The 19,198-nt window shown below is 33.8% G+C and overlaps 4 protein-coding genes across 4 annotated transcripts; 2 read left to right on the top strand and 2 right to left on the bottom strand.

Moving 5' to 3' along the window:
- Window positions 1-230: 230 nt before the first annotated feature.
- On the bottom strand, window positions 231-2,893 carry LOC101213501 (protease Do-like 5, chloroplastic). The gene is made up of 8 exons (XM_004137511.3): window positions 2,562-2,893; window positions 2,316-2,465; window positions 2,156-2,218; window positions 1,963-2,052; window positions 1,645-1,767; window positions 1,259-1,346; window positions 874-948; window positions 231-601 (listed from the first exon to the last, which is right to left on the bottom strand). Exons 1-8 carry the CDS (start codon window positions 2,778-2,780, stop codon window positions 495-497), a joined length of 915 nt encoding a protein of 304 aa, XP_004137559.1. The 5' UTR covers window positions 2,781-2,893; the 3' UTR covers window positions 231-494.
- A 3,402-nt stretch (window positions 2,894-6,295) lies between these two features.
- On the top strand, window positions 6,296-8,613 carry LOC101206025 (hypothetical protein). Its single transcript, XM_011651020.2, has 2 exons — window positions 6,296-6,575; window positions 8,319-8,613. Exons 1-2 carry the CDS (start codon window positions 6,408-6,410, stop codon window positions 8,364-8,366), a joined length of 216 nt encoding a protein of 71 aa, XP_011649322.1. The 5' UTR covers window positions 6,296-6,407; the 3' UTR covers window positions 8,367-8,613.
- A 1,903-nt stretch (window positions 8,614-10,516) lies between these two features.
- On the bottom strand, window positions 10,517-13,483 carry LOC101205792 (arginine decarboxylase-like). Its single transcript, XM_031885537.1, is given in 5 exon segments — window positions 10,517-11,461; window positions 11,463-11,716; window positions 11,934-12,473; window positions 12,979-13,053; window positions 13,156-13,483. Coding segments are annotated over 5 exon segments (1,713 nt in total). The 5' UTR covers window positions 13,237-13,483; the 3' UTR covers window positions 10,517-10,698.
- Window positions 13,484-15,456: 1,973 nt separating this feature from the next.
- Window positions 15,457-19,144, top strand: LOC101213261 (pollen receptor-like kinase 1). The gene is made up of 3 exons (XM_004137510.3): window positions 15,457-16,401; window positions 17,025-17,630; window positions 18,206-19,144. Exons 1-3 carry the CDS (start codon window positions 15,708-15,710, stop codon window positions 18,871-18,873), a joined length of 1,968 nt encoding a protein of 655 aa, XP_004137558.1. The 5' UTR covers window positions 15,457-15,707; the 3' UTR covers window positions 18,874-19,144.
- The last annotated feature ends 54 nt before the right edge of the window (window positions 19,145-19,198 follow it).

Here is a 19,198-nt window from a genome sequence, read left to right as displayed (position 1 = left end):
GTTTTTAAAAATAAGTTTAGAAGGTTCTTAAAGATAGCTTATTATAAAATTTTGTATCATCCTATTTATAGAATTTAAAATTTTGTTATAGTTTGTAAATATTTGGTTTAATGTTTTATCATACCTATATTTTAAAATTGTTTTCAAAGTTGTAAGACAGATTAAGAAAGTAGTTTTATTAAAAAATTTATTTTCATCTCTAGAAATTGATTTAGAATTAAAATACCAAATACATTGTAAGCAAACCATCCATCATTCAAACTCTTTCCATTGTATTTTATCAACACTACTTCAATAATACAATTACCCTACAAAGAGAGAAGAATAACACACAGCAAATAACTATTCACAATCAAGACCAAGATGTTGAATGCTCGAGGATATTACACTTGAGAGAGCAAATTCGTTTCAATTAGCAAAATGTCATTTACAATGTGGTATATGGTCTTGGGGAGAGGAGTTTGCTGTGTTCCCTTGAGACAGTTAAATTTTGTTCAAAATCTCTCACTGTAAGGTGTTCCATAAACAATAAGGTATGGCACAGTCCGTACAACTGTGTCTATTGGTATAGCAAAGTTGACACCAGAAGACATTCCAGTTCCTGCAATGCATAACCAAACATGAAATAACACAAACATTGAACTCTATAAACAAACAAAAAAAAATACAACTATTTGTTCGTTTTTTCTTTCTTTACTACTCTGAACACTGTTCTTTCAAGTGGCCATAAAAGGTTGAGTTAGCTTTGATAATTAATAACTAATAAGCACCGCCAAAAAAAATCAGCCACATTTAAAGCAAAAGCGGGAAACACTATGCATTTCATATTTCCTCTGACAAACTATGGCACATGAAGAAATTTAGATCCTTCACCTTTGCGAGTGAAAGTTGCTGTGTTGACTCCAATAACATGACCGTACGAGTCAACCAAAGGCCCCCCTGAATTTCCTGTAAAATGTTTTATGCATCAAAATGTGGGCAATTTAAGAAATAGTTATTATAATGGATGACTTGGGCAGCAATGAACCAGAGATGGAATGGAAAAATCAAAATAAGCTGGTATAAATAATGTACATGGAATTTAACTGCTCCATAGTATAAAAAAATAAAGATCAGTGGAATAAGTAACTATAAGGCTTACACTTGGGATGTGAATGATGAAAGTAAAATAAGTTTGAAAAGAGGAAGAAGAAAGAGCACGAAAAGATGTCAGTGATTGAAATGGCAAAGTCTTATTTCAGGTAGTTGAAACATGAACCTGCACTAATAGCAGCATCTGTCTGAATAGCTCCCCTTATGGCCCTTCCATTTGGTGATGGAATTTCTCTACCCAATCCGCTGATCACCTGCTATCCAAACCCTGAATGATTTACGGTTCTCAATTATTTAGTCAATCTGCTATATGACTCGGTTTTACTTGGAAGTCAACACCAATAGATTGTGACACTTGGAGAAACGCTTACTTCATTCGCTTTATTTAAACCATACAAGTGTGAGATGAGAGATACCATACCTTCTATGACTAATGCGTTTATTGTAAGAGAGAAGTATTTCACTTTGGAATTTAGTTTTACCTTTGAAATGGAAAATTCAAAGTGGGTTTCCTTAAAATAAATGGAGGAAATGACACTATTGATTTCTTACCCCTGCTGTTAGTGTCTTCTCATACCCAAAAGGGTTGCCAATGGCATAGCAGCTTTGACCAACACGTAGATTTCGAGAGGTACCGAAGACTATGGGCTTTAGTTCATGTCCTTCAAGTTCCACCTGAATGAAGGAAATTTCTAACTCAGCAAATAAATGGTACAATATAAGAGTTTGACAATATAGCTTGTCCAGTCTGCCGTATTTGCAAAACTATATTTGGAATAGAAGATGGTATGAAGATCACCAAAACACGATTCACTCAATCTGGCATTCTCCTCGAAACAATGAAAAATACAAGCAAGCTTGCTATATTACCTTAAGAACAGCTAGATCATACTCTGGATCAAAACCAACAATCTTTGCCTCTTTATAGATTCCGTTTCCTTTAACATCGACTAAGTTTACCTACAGAAGAACCCAAATCCGAGGAATCATAGCTAGGGACTGCTAGCATATCATCCACTAAGAATGCACAACAATCCAAAACACAGAAACGAACGAACAAAACCTTACAACGCTGTGATCCACTATTATCAGTAGCCAATGCAGAAACAACATGGTAATTGGTAACCTGTCGCAAGCAGAAATGCTTCAAGTAACGAACAAAAAAAAGGTGAAAAAAAAAGAAAAAAAAAAGAGATGGCAAGAATCAAAGAAGATGGTCTTACGATATGGCCAAATTTATCCCAAACAAAACCCGAACCAGTCCCTTTAACCTTGAGATTATCATCCTCGATAAGCATGGGTTGTTGAGAAGGGGCTTGAGGGTTTTTAGGTAATTCAAGGTCGTTAATATAAACGACGGAAGGCGAAGTTTCCTAGATTGCAATGAAGAACCAACAGAAGAAAAGAGATAAAGGAAAGACCCAAATTGAATTGAAAAAGAAGGATTGTAAGAGAAAGAGAGGAGGGACCTGGAAAAGGGAAACGGTTCTATCTTCTTCTTGTAGAAGGTGGTCTTGGAGTTGGGGAAGAGCGGCGTGAGTGGGAAGAGGAAAAGCGAGGAGGGAAGGGAGTAAAGCAGCTGGGGAAAACAGAATGGCTCTTCGGGAAGTGAAGGGTAAGGGATTTTGAGAGGAATTTGGGGGAGCTGGAAATGGAAGAGGAGGAATTCCCAGTAAGCCCAACGCCATAGAAGGATGATGTTTTCTCCACTTAGCTTCGATTCAATCAATCTTCTTCAACTAGGTGTACCAAAATCACATTATCTTCTTCCTTGCCAGTTGAGATTACTGTTTGTGGAATTTTAATAAGCATTTGCCCCATCAAGTAATATTAACAAATTAGTTGGGCCCTTAGGGATTAAGACTCCAAACATTTAGGAAATTTGTTTACCTACCTAACTTAACTTAAAGATGATTCTTTTCTATTAATTTTTGTTAATGAGGATGTTCATTTAATAAATTTAACTTCAAACTACTTTTTCACGAACTTGCTTTTTATGATTATTTCTAAAAATGTTTGTGTGCCACCATGCCTTCAATCAAGTCCCTGGCCAAAAGCATCTCATACTTATCTCTTGTTCGCTTGTAGATAAACAGACCAAACTCATTATTGATACATATGCATCCGATATTGGTTACGGAGGCATCCTCAAACAGGAACTTCACAGAAAAATCTTCATTGTCCGTTATCATTTCGGAATCTGGAATAGTGCACAAAAGAACTATTCAACCGTGAAAAAGGAAATACTAGCAATAGTGCTTTCCGTCCAGAAATTTCAAGGAGATCTGACTAACAAAGAATTACTTGTTAGAACATATTCAAAAGCAAGTAAATACACTTTTGAAAAAGATGTAAAGAATCTTATCTCAAAGCAAAGCTTTGCAAGATGGCATGCAATCATATCTTGCTTCGATTTCAAAATTGAGCCTATAAAAGGCGGTGAGAATTCGCTTGCAGATTACCTCTCAAGAGAACATCTCTTGAAGAACCAAAAATCAGCCTTGAAGTCTCTCTCAAATGGAACCTCCTTCCGGCCGGCAACAACCATCCAACCAGCGGCAACCGCCGCTAAATAACCCAAACAAAAATCCTCAAAGACCACCTCAAACAGTAGCTTCCTCTTCAGGAACTACTTCTCCTAGGGGAAAATCCCCAGCTCAATCATCTACACCGTCTTCGATGAGTGCAGAAAACCATGTCATGGATTTACAATTTGAGCAAAGTATCCAGGCGTCGTCAAGGCTCTGCTAACAGAGCATTGACAATCCAAATAGACTCTTCGAGTCTTCCCCCCATACCGTCAAGCACGTTGTTGCGACTTTGGGCCGACAACTCCAAACAAGCGTGCCACATCACCGGCTGCTTCCTCCTCAAGGTCTGCAATTCTGCGAAATCCATCCTCGTATTCCCAGATTGTACGACCAAAAGTCTTCCAGCCAAGACCACCAATTACTGGTTATTTCACCAAAACAACAATGGTGGATTTGACCATTGAACCAGAATTCGACGGACCTTCTGTGTTCGAAGTCTGCAAACAAATAGATCAATTTTAATGTATTTTGTAAATAGATTCAATATCTAATTTTTATCAACGTTTTAGAAAATTAAACTGAATTTTAAAATATACATGTGTAAATTTAGATTTTGAAAATCGCTCAAAGACTATACTTGCTTCCTATTTAATTAAATTTGAAAATTATTTTTTTTCTTTTTACCGTAAGTTTCATAGAATTCTTTTTAAAACATAAAGCTATTGAGTTTAAGTAGTTTGTCAAAAAAAATTTATAAGTTTTCTTATAATAATCCATGTTCATCAATATTAAAAAAATAGAAAAGAAACAATTCAATCCCTCAACAAAAGTTGTAATAAACTAGTAATAGCATTTAAACTATAAGTGAAATTAATGTAAACTACCTATATATTATGTATTTATGAAATATTATGATCATTGGGATTTCATATATATAATTGTTAGAGCAATGGAGTTTATCTATATGTTACAATCATTAAATTAGGCATGTTTAGCAATCTGTAATGAGATGAAATTGTAGTAATGTAATCCAAAATCTATATATGAATTGAGCATTTTAGTTCTCGACTTGTAATATAAAATTCATTTAATTTTGATAGTTAACTATTTTTCTCACCATTTTTCAACGCTCGTCTAATCTTCAATAATTTTATTTTACATTTTAATCCTTCAAACAATCTCTAGGGTTTAAAAAGTTTATCGTTAATCAATAACTGAGATGATTGTCCTTTTTCGAAAAGAAAGGAAAAAGGAGATTACAACTTATTGGTTTATTATAAAAAGTTATTTATGTTAATGAAAAATTGCTTAGAAAGCGACAAGATTATTATTTTCAAACCAGTTTTTTTATTCAAAACAGTCGGGCCTAGTATTTAATTACTAATCGTTACCAACTATTAATAGAACCGTTTGATAAACTGTTCTCTTTTGACAATCATAATAGAACTATAATATATAGGATCGTTTTGTTACCATTACATCATAAATCCATTGTAGTTGCAAGTCTCCCTCATTCAGTGTGCATGCGCAGTTGGTTCTAGTACTGCAGTTTCAATCGATGAATTAGATGTTGTTTTATCCTAGAGACGACAAAACACTTCACATCTGTTTGCAACAAAACGTTTTAAAGAAAGCGAGATTCACGATTCAATCATTTGGTTAACATACTTAATTAGTTATTTTTATATTCTTAATTAGTCAACATAATTCTAGTGTTTCCATTTAAAAAAAAAATTATCATCTTTAAAAATGTTGCTTATAGGGCTCAAAATACCTCAAGGTATAGTGATATTTATAACTTACTAATTTCGATATTAGAATATATTTTTATTCAAAGTTTACCAAAGTATAAAAATGAAAATTATAGTTGAGTTATGTTCGCATCAATGATAAAGCAATATGTAATGTCATGACTGTGAAATAATAGTTTAGGACTTTTTAGAGAATGTTAATTAATGTATATATCAATGACTATTAATACCTCGTTTCAACTTAACAATTGAACCAGTGTAATTTCTTATCAAAGCTATTTATGTTTTTAAATTGTGAATTTGATCTACAAACTTGTAAGGTCGTGGACTAATACTTGATTTTTATTTTTAATTATATGTAATTAACTTATGATGTAATTTAAAAAATCTATCTTTGATAAATAATATACATAAATATAACTACACTCAAATATAATAAAACAAAGAAAAAGATTGTTATTGATCTTTAACGGTATAATGACTATTATACTAGAACTGGACTCCTCGATCTCCGAAAAATTGTCGAATGATAATAAATGAAGTTATGAGGTGTAGAAAGACGCATTTCAATCTCTAATCTCAAATTCAATTATTTATGATTTTTTTTGATTAATTTAGTAAATGATGTGGCAAATTGTGATTGGTCTAAAAATTTAAGAAGGTAACTTAGGTTTAAAAATTTGTTAAATTGCAATTTTAGTCTTTACTGTAAGGAGAAGATTAGAGTTTAATATGTAGTATTCAAATAGAGTATTAGAATTATAACAAACTTGTTTGGTTAATATAAGTATGTGAGAGTGACATTTTGGTATAATTAAAAATTATTTTTATCAATTTTGCCATTTAAAATTGAAATAATTATCCAAAATTAAATTTATTCATCTCTATTATTTATTTATTTATTTATTTATAAAGGGTGGTGAAAATTCTTCGACCGGTGAGCCACAAGGCTAAGTGAAGGAACAAGCGAGGGTAAACTTCAAAGAGAGAGAGTTTGAAGGAAGAGAAGCAGAGAAAATCGAGCCGAGCGACAATGGGCGGAGGAATGGAAGCTCACAAGAACAAATTTATTGAGGATTGGAGTACTGCCAGAGAAAATCTTGAGCTTAATTTTCGCTGGACTCGCCGGAATTTGGCGATTGTGGGTATCTTCGGAATCGCCGTTCCCTATCTTGTTTACAAGGGCATCGTCAGAGAATTCGTAATATCATTTCTCTCCATCTTTTTCTTCCTTTAGTATGTCGTTTGATTTATTTTCCATCTTTTTCTTTCGTGATCCGTTCACGCCCATTCACAGAGTGTGCGTCAATCTGGGGTAAATTTGTTCTTTTTAGGGTTTCCAATTTTTTAGTCTGTTTTCGACTCTGGATTCCTTTATACTTGATTGTTAATTAGTGAAATTTTTGGTCTTAACTTCCTGCCTGATGATTTTGCAATTGGTCAATTTCTTTTCCTGTCATTCGTTTGTTCATATTTTTACTGTTGGTTACAATTAAATAACGGGTTGGAGAATACAAATTTTTGATCCATTTTTTTAACATTGGTTGGCACATACTTGTAGCATATCATCTGCATTTTTTTCTTCTTTTTTAAAAGGATAGATTTGAGTTTGCTTTTTGAGTTTACTGCTTAGATACTTGTTCCATTGATTAGCTGCCTCTACTTGCTAGAAGTTATCTATTTTAAATCTTTTATGTTGAGGATGACACATTTAAAAAATTCAGGGGACTTCAGGATGTTTTTTTTAGTTTTTGTTTTTTTGTGTCCACACACAAATTGTGTGACACAACAAAATTACAAAAAAAAAAGCACAACTAATATATAAATTTGGGTTAAGAGTATACTTACAAATGAGTTTAGAAGGCTGAAGGGGAGAATCAAGTAGAAGCAAAAAGAGTAACTAAACTCCAAAAAGAGCCATTATTAGCTTCTTGGTCACTAAAGATTCAGAGTTTCTTTGGAGGGTGAAGATCCTATTGGATCGAAGAGTTTTCACAATGTTTATATAATATCTAGGCTACTCTTCTTATTGCTAGTTGGTTTTGAAACCAACAATGTTAGCTAACATGCCCTTGCCAATTGTTTTGAAATGGAAGCCTACGATATCAAACTTTCTATCTTTGTAGGACTTCCATTACCCAAAGAAAATGGGCAAAGAAAGGGGAGACAGGAAAGCTGATCCTACATTCATGAGGGTGGATACGGAAAAAATCCTACTGTTTTTACATTGGTTGAGTTGAGATAAAATCAGTTTCTTCTCAATAGTTTGAATCAAGATAAGAAAGGACGGGTTTGAAGAAATATAAATGGTTTTTAACTTTTAAATTTTTTGGGTTAACTTGAGCTTAGCGTTGCTTGGTGTTAAGGAATCTACTCCTTGCTTTGAGGTTAGATGTGTGTGTCCTGACTCCACCCTCACTTTTATTGAACTAGAAAATGTGATTAACATTTTTTGTTGGGATATTTGGTGGTAATAAAATAAAAAGTAAGGAATTTCTGTGTGGATAGGGTAGTTCAAATCTGACGACTTTAGATTTCTTGCTAATCTTATGAGATGTTTTTTCTTGTGTTTTTGAAGAATCACGCATGATGATATTTGTTTTACTGTCTAATGGAAATAACGCTTCCATTGTTCATAGAAACCTTCATTGTTCGTAGAAACCTTCATTGGAGGAAATAGAACTTCTGTGTCCAGAGCATGTTTTGCATCTGGATCTGAGATGATATTCAACCTGTCTTCTACCTGTGTTCATCTGTTTTTCTTCTCATTCTGGTTTCTTTTTCATAAATATTTGCCTGTAGTCTTCGTTTGTTATTCCTCATTTATATTAGTTTTTCTTCCCATTATTAAGCTATCGATTGTCTATAATTTTCAAGGTGCAAGTGCACACTTTAACGAGCTTTCTTCTAAAAGTTAACTTGGTTTATAACATTATGATGACAGCATATGCAAGATGAGGATGCAGGCAGACCATACCGGAAGTTCTTTTGAGCACCTCATCAGGGCACCGCAATCAGTTTTTTTTTTTTTTTTTTAAGTAATAAAACCTTTCTCATCTATGTGAACACTCAACCCTTCCAATTTGGATTATGGGACAATATTGCATCTTTGAAGTTTTAGAAGTGAAGCTGTGCAAGTTTACACTTTATTTTATGACATTTTGTGAATGTTGAGTATTTTCAGTTTGAAGTTCTGCCTTTCAAATTTATCAATACAGACCATTGTTGGTTTTGTTTTTGTTTTTGTTCTTGTTCTTTTCCTTAACATGGGATGCTTGCTCCAGGAGATTTACATCTAAGTATCTAAGTCTCTCAACTTTACGCTATTCATATAATATATATATAGTGCCGACTAATGAAATATCAATAATTATAATTAGCTCCGTGGTAAATGCATATTTCAACTCCTTTATGGTTCAAAGTTCTAATCTCAGGCAATTAGTTCTCTACCAACAAAATTTGGGATCTGCCACTAGGTTCGGGTATTGGTTTCCTATATCAGAAAAGTGGTTCTTAATTTCTTTTTAAAGATCAAATTGGAACTAAAGATTTTCTTAAATAAATAAACTATAGTCCATTTATTGATAGTTAAAATACTAATTTTAGTTACTTTCAAATATTTACATTTAGTCCTTGCAATTTTAATAAATTTGAATTTGATATTTTTTTTTCAAAAGCATTTTTTAACATCAAGGAATTACATTTAATATCTTTTTTGGAAAGTACTTTGATATATATATTTTATTTATAATTTATAAATATTTTAGTTATATTTGTGGGACTTCCACAAGGCTAAGTGAAGAGATAAACTTCAGAGTTAGAGAGCGGCAATGGGCGGAGGAATGGAAGCTCACAAGAACGTATTTATAGAGGATTGGTGTATTCCTAGAGTAAATCTTAAGCATAACTAAATTGGAGCATTTCGTCGGCGATTCTTTCATTTTTATAGGATAATTTGGTTTGCTTTTCAGTTTACTGCTTAGATACTTGTTCCATTGAATTGCCGCATCTACTTGCTGGAAGTTATGTGTTTTAAATCATCTACGTTGAGGATTCCTCTATGAAAAACAATTGAGGGATTTCGAAATGTTTATCTACATAGGCTACTCTTTTAAATTGGTATCGAGATGGAACCCATGTTATCTAACGTTCTATCTGTGTAAAACTTCCAGTACCTAAAGAAAGCGTGCAAAGGAAGGGGGAAACACACAGGCTGATCCTACATCCAAGAGGGGGTAGATGGTAAAAATCCTCTTATTCATTCACTGGTTGAGATAAAATCAATTTCTTCTCAATAGTTTGAAATCAAGATAAGAAATGACGGGTATGAAGAATTAGAAATGGTTTTTAAACTTGAGCATTGCTTAGTTTAGTGGTTAAGGAATCTACTCCTTTCTATGCGGTTGGATGTTTGTGTCCTGACTCCATCCTCACATTTATTGGACTAGAAAATGTGATAGCATCTTTTGTTGGGATGTCGTAGTAATAAAACAAAAAGTAAGGAATTTCTGTTATTACCTTTTCATCATTATGTGTGGATGACGAGTTAAAATCTGATAACTTTAGATTTCTTGGTAATCCTATGAGATGTTTTTTCTTGTGATTTTGGAGGATCATGCATGATGATATCTGTTTTACTGTCTATTGGAAATAATACTGCCGTTGTTCGTAGAAACCTTCATTGGAGGAAATAGAACTTCTGTGTCTATAGCTATGGATGAATAATGGAGAACACTCACCCCTTCAGGAATCATTGCATATTTCAGAATTAAGATGCATACTAGATAAAATATTATTGTCAAAAGTCTGAGATGTTTGTGAATTTAACACTTCTGCATGTTTAAAATTACTTCAAACTCAAAATTAATTTAATGTTTACATTCACACTTTTAAATGCACTTTTTGTACTGCTAAAATTGATTTTGCATATTTTTTTTAGTGATTTTGGAAATGAATTTTAGCATTTTAGAATCACCCTTGAGCATAGATCAAGGGCTGTGCACATATCAGCTTTTGAATTTTCTTGTGTCCTTTTTTCTAGTTCGATAACATATGGATGTTGCCATTCAAAACTTTCATTCTCCTAAAGGATGATATATGTGGTTAGGTCATAACTCATTTTGGTCTTTAGTTGCTTGTTCATAAAAGAAGTAATAATAATAATGGCATTAATTTGCTGTTCTCACAAATTATTTTGGTTTTCAAAATGGAACTAAATTTTTAGATGGCACAAAATCCAAATAAGCCATTATCATAATGTTACACATTACTCAAACCATTGAAACCAGTTCAAGCAGAGACATAACAAATCGTTTTGCAGTCTCTTACACATTGCATACAAGTAGTGAAGATAGTTTAGGATCAGATGCACCGCTAATTGAGGCAACTTTGCCTTTTAAATGCAACAGATAATCCACAGCTTCCTCAGATATAATCTCACCTGGGATCATTACTGGTATTCCTGGAGGGTATGGGGATATTAACTCTCCACACACCTTTCCAACACATTCTTTAATGTTCTCTCTTCTTTTTTTCATAAAGAAGGCATCTCTAGGATTCAAGCTGATTTTGACATTAGGAAAGGGTGCAGAAACACTTAGTTTGCTTCTTCCTTCGATTCTCAGAATCGATGTGGAAGAGCTCACATCCTCAATCCCTGAAACCAGTCTCTCAATATCGTCTTCAGATGTTCCAAAGTTAATGACAAATGTAATGGATTGGTTCCCAACAAGTTCACAAACGATATTATGATTTTTGTACAGAATTTCATCTGCTTCATATCCAGACAAACCAAGTTGTTGGAAACCAATCGTGAGTCTTAATGGATCAAAAGCAGGGAAGTTAGCGAACATGGAACACTCAAGGATCGAGATACCTGAAATCTTGTTTATCTTGCTTTTTGCTTGATATGCTAGATCTATTGCTCTATTGAAAATCTTGTCTGGATCATCACTTAGTTGAGCTCTGGCAGCATCTAATGATGCTAAAAGCAGATAACTAGGACTGGTGCTTTGAAGAGTTTGTAAACATCCACAAACTTTTTCTCTGTCTACAAGATTCCCTGACATGTGCAACATTGATGACTGTAAGAGAGCAGAGAACTTTGTGCGTCGATTGGGCCGCCAAATCAGCCCCTTGCTGGAGTGCAGAAATAGGCAGCTGAGGTTGAAATCCAAAGTGTGCCCCATGAGCCTCATCGACAATTAAGGGAATTCCCTTAACATGACATATCTGGGAAATCTCACTCAGGTTACTGCAGATGCCATGATAAGTAGGTGAAATAACAAACACTGCAGATGCTTTTTGACCTTCCATTTCTAGATCCTTGATTGCTCTATCTACCTGTGAATACAATAAATTTTTTCACTCTTTAGATTAACAATGTATTAATCAAGACTGAAGATCTACAGTTGAGGAAAAATTTTCTTCATTAAATAATAAATCTTAATGTTTGGTTTACCAAAATATATAAAGCTTACTTGTGCAGCATTTAATATTATATAATACACTACATGTCATGTTTATATCCATGAGTTGAAAACCAGTGTTACACTCTTGCCTGTGATGGAGTAACCGCACCAGCTATATCCCAATTGGAGTCATACATAGGCATAATGTATTTCGGTATTGCACCAGATAACACCAAAGCTGATATGACGGATACATGGGCATTCCTTGGAAAAATTATATGATCTCCTGGGGAGCAAGTTGCCATAGTTGCAGCCTGAATTCCACATGTTGTTCCTCCAACGAGGAACCATGTTTCTGATGCTCCAAAAAGTTTTGCTGCTTGCTGCTGTGCTTCTAAAATTGGACCCTCTGGACAAAATAGGTTGTCCAGCTCCCGTAGCTTGGGTAAATCATGCATAAATGGTTTCAGACCAATGAGCTGAGTAAATGATGATGGCCCTGCTCTCCCTCTATTATGCCCAGGAAAGTGAAAACGAGCCGCGTTTTGCTCAGCTGAAACTTTCAATGCATTAACCAGAGGAGGAGGACAACCTTTCTGGGATATTGGAGATTCTCTGATTGCTTTCTTGGTGGTTTGCTTTTCTATTGACGTGTTCTGATTCTTCTCTGGCTCAACAATGTTTGTTTCCTGCAGGAAAAATGAAAGAACTTGAAACACCAGGAGAAAAAAGTCTATCAAATTAAGTTTCAGCTAAGAATAGACATTCTCAATAAATAAATGTCCATCTTGAGCGATGAAGACAACTGTTTGAATGCTTTGAATCTCTGTATTCTTGTTTATGTTGTTTTATTTATTTACAAATGTGGTCCTAGGATTTAAAAAATTTTCTATTTACTCTCTATCTTTAACCTTGTGTTGATTTTCTACGATCTAAAATTTCTATTTATCTTTGATTGGTGATTTCATAACAGCAGCTAAAAACACAGCTCATGGAATAGAGAAACCAAATGTTTTCTTGGAGGACCATAGTTTAAGTTTCAAGCACCCACCATCAGTTTTTATTAGTTCACTAACATCAGCTTAGCAATGTGATCAAAGAGGAATACGCAGATATTTTCAATTCTACCCCACATTATTTGTACTCAACAAGGATGACTAAAGGGTAATCAAATGCAAAAGGGAAGATGCAAACCTGACTAATGCTACAATAAGACTTTCTTCTCTGGGGCCTCATACGCCAACTGTGACCAAACCTATAATGATGATTCTGAACAAAAAGTTAAAAGTTTCATTAGCAGACGAAACATCAAGCTTCACAAATTTGTGCTAAATGCATAGCACATGGAGTGAAGAAAGAGCAAGAGCTTACAGGGTTTATGGAGGAAGATAAAGCTGACACAACCATCAGTGTAGAACTTATCTCCACGGAAAACCTAGAGCTAATTGCCATAAGTTCATTAAGTAATCAATGGCGAATTTATTATGAAGCTCAGATGGTTATGGCGATTCTGCTTGAACTAACAGAGCATATCCTCAGCTGGGGAGTTCTCTCCCAGCAGAAACGATAAGAAGCTGAGTTGAAAGGTGGAGAAGTATTCTTAAACCAATAAATGTTGGCAATCATTATGTTAGACTTTTGTGTTATTGTGATCCAATTAGTTGAAACTCTTACAATGAACGTCCTGTTTTTATGTATTCTGAATTTGAATTTTACATTTTAAAAAGCAAAATCATATCAAATACATATAAAAATATTTAGATTCATTTTTTTAATATACTATATATTATATAATTATTGTATAAATTTTAAGGTCAAATTAAAAATTTAGTCTTGGAATAGAATTTAGTGTTTATAGTTTATATATAGAATTTAGTATTTTTAGTTTGATAAAATTTATCCAAAATAGTCTCGTTTGAAGGGACTTGTCCAATCTTAAAGACTATATATAAGATTTTATCAAAATCGAGACTAAACTCTAACTTTCTCAAGACAATAAGAACTAAAATTGCAGTTTAATTAATTTTTTAGACAAATTATATCCACCAACAAATTAATAGCAATTTATTGTCAGCTAAATCTTAGTGGATAAGTAAAACTAATTTTATGATTTATAAATATATAGTTTGAAACACATTCAAACATTTTTTTAAAAACTAGAATCCAATTTTTAAATCCGTCATCCAATACCTATCGAAAAGTATAAAATATAATTTTGTTTTTATTAAATCTCTTATGTTTTAAATTTTCTACAAACATACCTTAAATTATTCTTAGAATCTGAGACCATCTAGAGATTATCTAATTTTTTTGGCCTAAAATGTCAAATGACTCATTTTTAAAAAATAATATCGGCTAACGTTATAATCATCCAAGATTACGGATTTCCCCCCACATTATCCACCTTGTGATTTTAGTTGAAAGAAGTAAGTTCAAAAGTAATGGCTTTGTGAACATTTCATTGATCAATTTGTCTCACTACGTTCACTTTGCAAATGCTTTCATACTCTGTCAAAAAGTTCGTTCAATGAGTGACTTTTATATTTTGTGTCATCACATGTTGTTTCTCATTACATTCTCTCAAAAAGTGCGTTTTATATCCTAAAAATCGTAATTTGTAAACTTTAAAATATTTTATTATTCAATAGAAGTATTGCTCAATAAAATGTCATTGAATAAGTGATTTGTTTTTTTTTTATTTATATAAAATTCAGCAATGAGTACTTAAACTATGTTTAGACTTTACATAGATACATAAACATTACTTTATATAAAGACATAAACGTTGATCAAGTTCAAGTAATAGTTTAAATAGTCTATAGTATAAAAATGTTCAATGACAAATTAAACATCGATTATGTCTGGTGGTACATAGTTCACTTGATGTAATGAATTTTGGATGATGTTTATTTGTTGTATCCGCCACAAAAGTCTCATACGAGAGATCAATTGTGTTCCGACCAATTTCATAAAAACAACATTCATATAATTTATCGTTTTATTATTATTTACTACGTTATTGGTTGGATTTTGTGATTAATGATAACGTATATGAAACATAAAACCATATATAAAACGAATCAAAATATATATGAAACGATACGTAGGTGACCATAAAATTAATTAAAATGTATATAAAACCATAAAAATCTTAATCTATTTCTTTAAATGAAATGAGAGAAGATAAAAATAAGTAATTAAAAGTAAACAAAATATATAAAATTAAGTTGAGCTTGGTTGATTATTATACATACAATGTTTATTCTTTTGTTGCTATTGAAATGAGAATTCTTATGAACAAAATAGTGATTGGTTTCTTCCTCTCAAGTTAATTGGTATGTATGGAAATTTACTCCAAAGACTTAATGTTGGCATTAACCTATACACACACACACACACAAAGAAAGAAAACAAAATAACAAAAGGGGTGAAGAAGGCAATCATTAGTTGAACATTACATGTCATGATTCAATAGAAGAACAGAAAAGAAGTCTTATCTGTCGCATCCAAAGGTTTGGCGTTTTGTTCTCATAGAAAAGAAGAAAAGAAAAGAGGAAATTGAAAAGACTTGGTCAACAACAGAGAGAGAATTAGAAGAATCCTTCTTTTACTTTTTTTGTGTATTTGAGAAAAGTTTTGAAGACACAAAAAGAAATTCTCTATTCTTAGACCCTTTTCTTCCTCCCTCCGTACATTTTCTTTCTCAATTCCTTTCCGTTCCTCTTTCTTCCTCTTTTCTTCAATGCCATTCAATATTATTATTCCATTCCCTCCTTCACCCCTTCTTCTTCAGCCCCATTTCACCAACACATAACCTTCTCCACACAATTGCAAATCCAGTGTCTAAATAACTCGGGCGAGCACGCACGCCGCCGCCTATCGTTGCGTGCATTTACCTTAAGCATCCAAAAGCATTTAGACTAATGGCAAAGCCATTTCCGTCGTCGTCGTCGCCTGCTACCGGCTTCATCATTCTCATTGTCATTTCATTAGAGATTATTGTTTCTTGTAGTGCTTCCACCGATGCGGATGCGCTTCTCAAGTTCAAGAGCTCTCTTGATATTAGTAGCAACAACGACGCATTGGGGAATTGGGGTTCGGGTGGGTCTTCATCTTCCCCTTGCTCCGGCAATAAGGCGAATTGGGTCGGTATTCTTTGTGAGAAGGGAAATGTTTGGGGATTGAAGCTTGAGAGTATGGGGCTCAAAGGGAATATTGACATTGAGTCCCTTGAAGGGGTGCCTCATTTAAGGACACTCAGTCTTATGAATAATGAGTTTGAAGGTTCTTTGCCTGATATTAAGAGACTTGGGGCATTGAAATCTTTGTATTTGTCAAGGAATCACTTTTCAGGGAATATTCCTGGTTATTTTTTTTCAAATATGTTGTCTTTGAAGAAGGTTCATTTGGCTAATAATGAATTGGAAGGTCAAATTCCTTGGTCTTTGGTTGAGTTGCATCGTTTGTTGGAGTTAAGGCTTGAAGGAAACAAATTTTCTGGTCAAATCCCCAATTTTCAACAAAACACTATCAAGGCCTTTAATCTCTCTAATAATGATCAACTTCATGGCCAAATCCCACCAGCTCTCTCCCGCTTGGATCCGTCCTCTTTTTCAGGTCACCTTCTTCTTCAATTTTCATCTTTCTTTGTTATTACGTATCATCGCTTCACTTCCTGAAATTAAACCATTTACATCTTTTCTACCTTAAATTGCAAATTCTCTCTAATATATTATTTGGATAAGATTAGAACGTTATGGTTTAATAAAATTCTTTTATATAGTCCCTATTGTAGGGATTATATATCAAACCATATGCTCTAAAATCTAATTATGAATGTAAAGGTTTAATTTTAGAGACCATATTTTTATAATTTATATGTTATGATAATGCTATGATATCATCAAGCCTCTCCACCGCTCCCCTAAGGTTTTAGAATCATCATCGAATAAGGTTCAAACATGGAATGTTTATCTATACCTTCACCTATGATATCATCGTTATGGTAATATTTTACTTATTTGTCGACTCATCTACTTATTTCAAAGCCACAAGTAAAGGAAAGTGTTAGATTAATCAATATTAAATTTAATTTCACTTCTCATCTCACACTTTTGGGCCAATCGATAACACAAAACTTGAGGAAAATTTGTATCTAATTTAGATTCCATTATGAAACTTCTGTCAACTCTATTATATGTTGTTCTAACTTCCTAACAAGCTGATTCTCGTATATGCAGGCATTGAAGGTTTATGTGGAGCACCACTTAACAAACCATGCAACGCCTCAAAGGTGCCATCAATTGGGAGCATTATCATGGTTTCAATAGCTGTGACATTGGCTCTTCTTGCCATTGGTGCAGGAATAGTCATCCTGAGCCGTTGTAACCAATCCTCGTCTAACAATGAGGATCCAGCCCATGGAAAATCTCCAAGTGCTAATGAGCAAGATCAAGGAGCCGGGGTGAAGTCACCAGATCGTGGCTCAAGCAATGGAAGCGTGACAGGAAAACGGTCAGCCGATAGTGCTAAATTATCATTTGTAAGAGAGGATTCAGAGAGGTTTGATTTATCAGATTTGCTTAAAGCCTCAGCAGAAATCCTAGGAAGTGGGTGCTTTGGTTCTTCTTACAAAGCAGCTTTGACCAATGGACCTGTGATGGTTGTAAAGAGGTTTAAGCAAATGAACAACGTGGATAGAGAGGAATTCCAAGAACACATGAGAAGAATTGGAAGATTGAAACACACTAATTTGCTTCCTCTTGTGGCTTACTATTACAAAAAAGAAGAAAAACTTCTCATAACAGATTATATTGAGAAGGGCAGCTTGGCTGTTCACCTTCATGGTATGTTCACCTTTCTTTATATATCTTCAATTCAACACATATGTCTCATTAAACCCGACTAAAAATATCGATAAAAGATTAACTCATAAGTGAAGGAACATGTTAATAATCTGCATAAAAGATTGACACAATAAACTATATCAACTTAAACTTGTGGGTTTAGTAGAGTATAGCAAGATGCTGGAGCAGTAGTTTCTGTTCCAACTTCTAAGAAATCCATGAATAAGAGAGAGTGTTTCATATATTAGTTTACTAAACCCCATTAACTTTGCTTTTAGTTTTCAAAAAGTACCATTTTTCACCTTTAAGTCTCTTATTTTGTTATCTACCTTTTACCAATGTTTCAAAACCAAACCAAGTTTTGAAAACTAAAAAAAAAATTGTTTTAGTTTTAGAAAGATGCAAACGATTGTAAGAAAATGAGAGAAAGTAGAATTAATTTTCAAAAACCAAAAACAAAAAATGAAACGGTTACCAAACCAAGTCTAAACATTTGAGTTAAGTAGTCATTTGTTCTTAGAATAGTTCAAATTTTGGTTGGCTGAATTGTATAATGTTGTCCATTTCCTTCTTAGGACATAAAGCTGTGGGACAACCAGCCCTGGATTGGCCTGCAAGATTGAAGATCGTCAAAGGCGTTGGAAAGGGTCTTCGATATCTATACAGTGAGCTTCCAAGTTTGATAACCCCACACGGCCATCTCAAGTCCTCAAATGTACTTATAAAGGCAAATTATGAGCCCCTTCTTTCAGACTACGGCCTAATCCCGGTCGTGAACCAAGAGCACGCCCATGAGCTAATGGTGGCCTACAAATCCCCGGAGTACTCGCAACAAGGTCGCATTACAAAGAAGACAGACGTATGGAGTTTTGGGCTATTGATCCTAGAAATTCTATCAGGTCAATTCCCAGCCAACTTCTTGCATCAGAACAAGAGTGGGGAGGAGGAAGATTTGGCAAGTTGGGTAAAATCAATTCCTGAAAAAGAATGGAACACCCGAGTATTTGATAAGGAAATGGGACCAAACAAGAGCAGTGAGGGTGAAATGATGAAGCTTCTAAGGATTGCAATGGCATGTTGCGAAAGCGACTTCGAGAAACGGTTGGATTTACGAGAAGCTGTGGAGAAGATTGATGAAGTGAAAGAAAAAGATGGGGATGAAGACTTCTATTCTTCATATGCAAGTGAAGCTGATATTAGATCTTCAAGAGGATTATCTGATGAACTCAACTTCACCATGTAAGATGAAGCTTGAGTTAACAAACAAACAAAAAAACGCTTTATAAAAAGCAACAACAGAGACAGAGACAGACATACAGACCTCCATGAGATGACATAAAAAAAATCACATACTAAAGGGTGAGAGCCAGAGGTTGAGGATGGAAGATGGAAGATACGGGCTTTTCGATGAAAAATAGTTATATAGGTTTTGAATGTAGAATGGGAAAAAAAAATTAATGTGTGTTTGCTATTGGGTCAACAATGCTTAGGAAGTTTGATACATAATTGGTAAATTCTCTCCTGGGTGGAAATGTCTAAAATTCTTTGAGTACTATTTTTTAAAAAGA

Source organism: Cucumis sativus, chromosome 1, assembly GCF_000004075.3.
Source record: "Cucumis sativus cultivar 9930 chromosome 1, Cucumber_9930_V3, whole genome shotgun sequence".
In the NCBI taxonomy this organism is placed as follows: domain Eukaryota; kingdom Viridiplantae; phylum Streptophyta; class Magnoliopsida; order Cucurbitales; family Cucurbitaceae; genus Cucumis; species Cucumis sativus.
The sequence above is the reverse complement of the archived record's forward strand: the minus strand, read 5'-3'. Positions and strand labels throughout refer to the sequence as shown.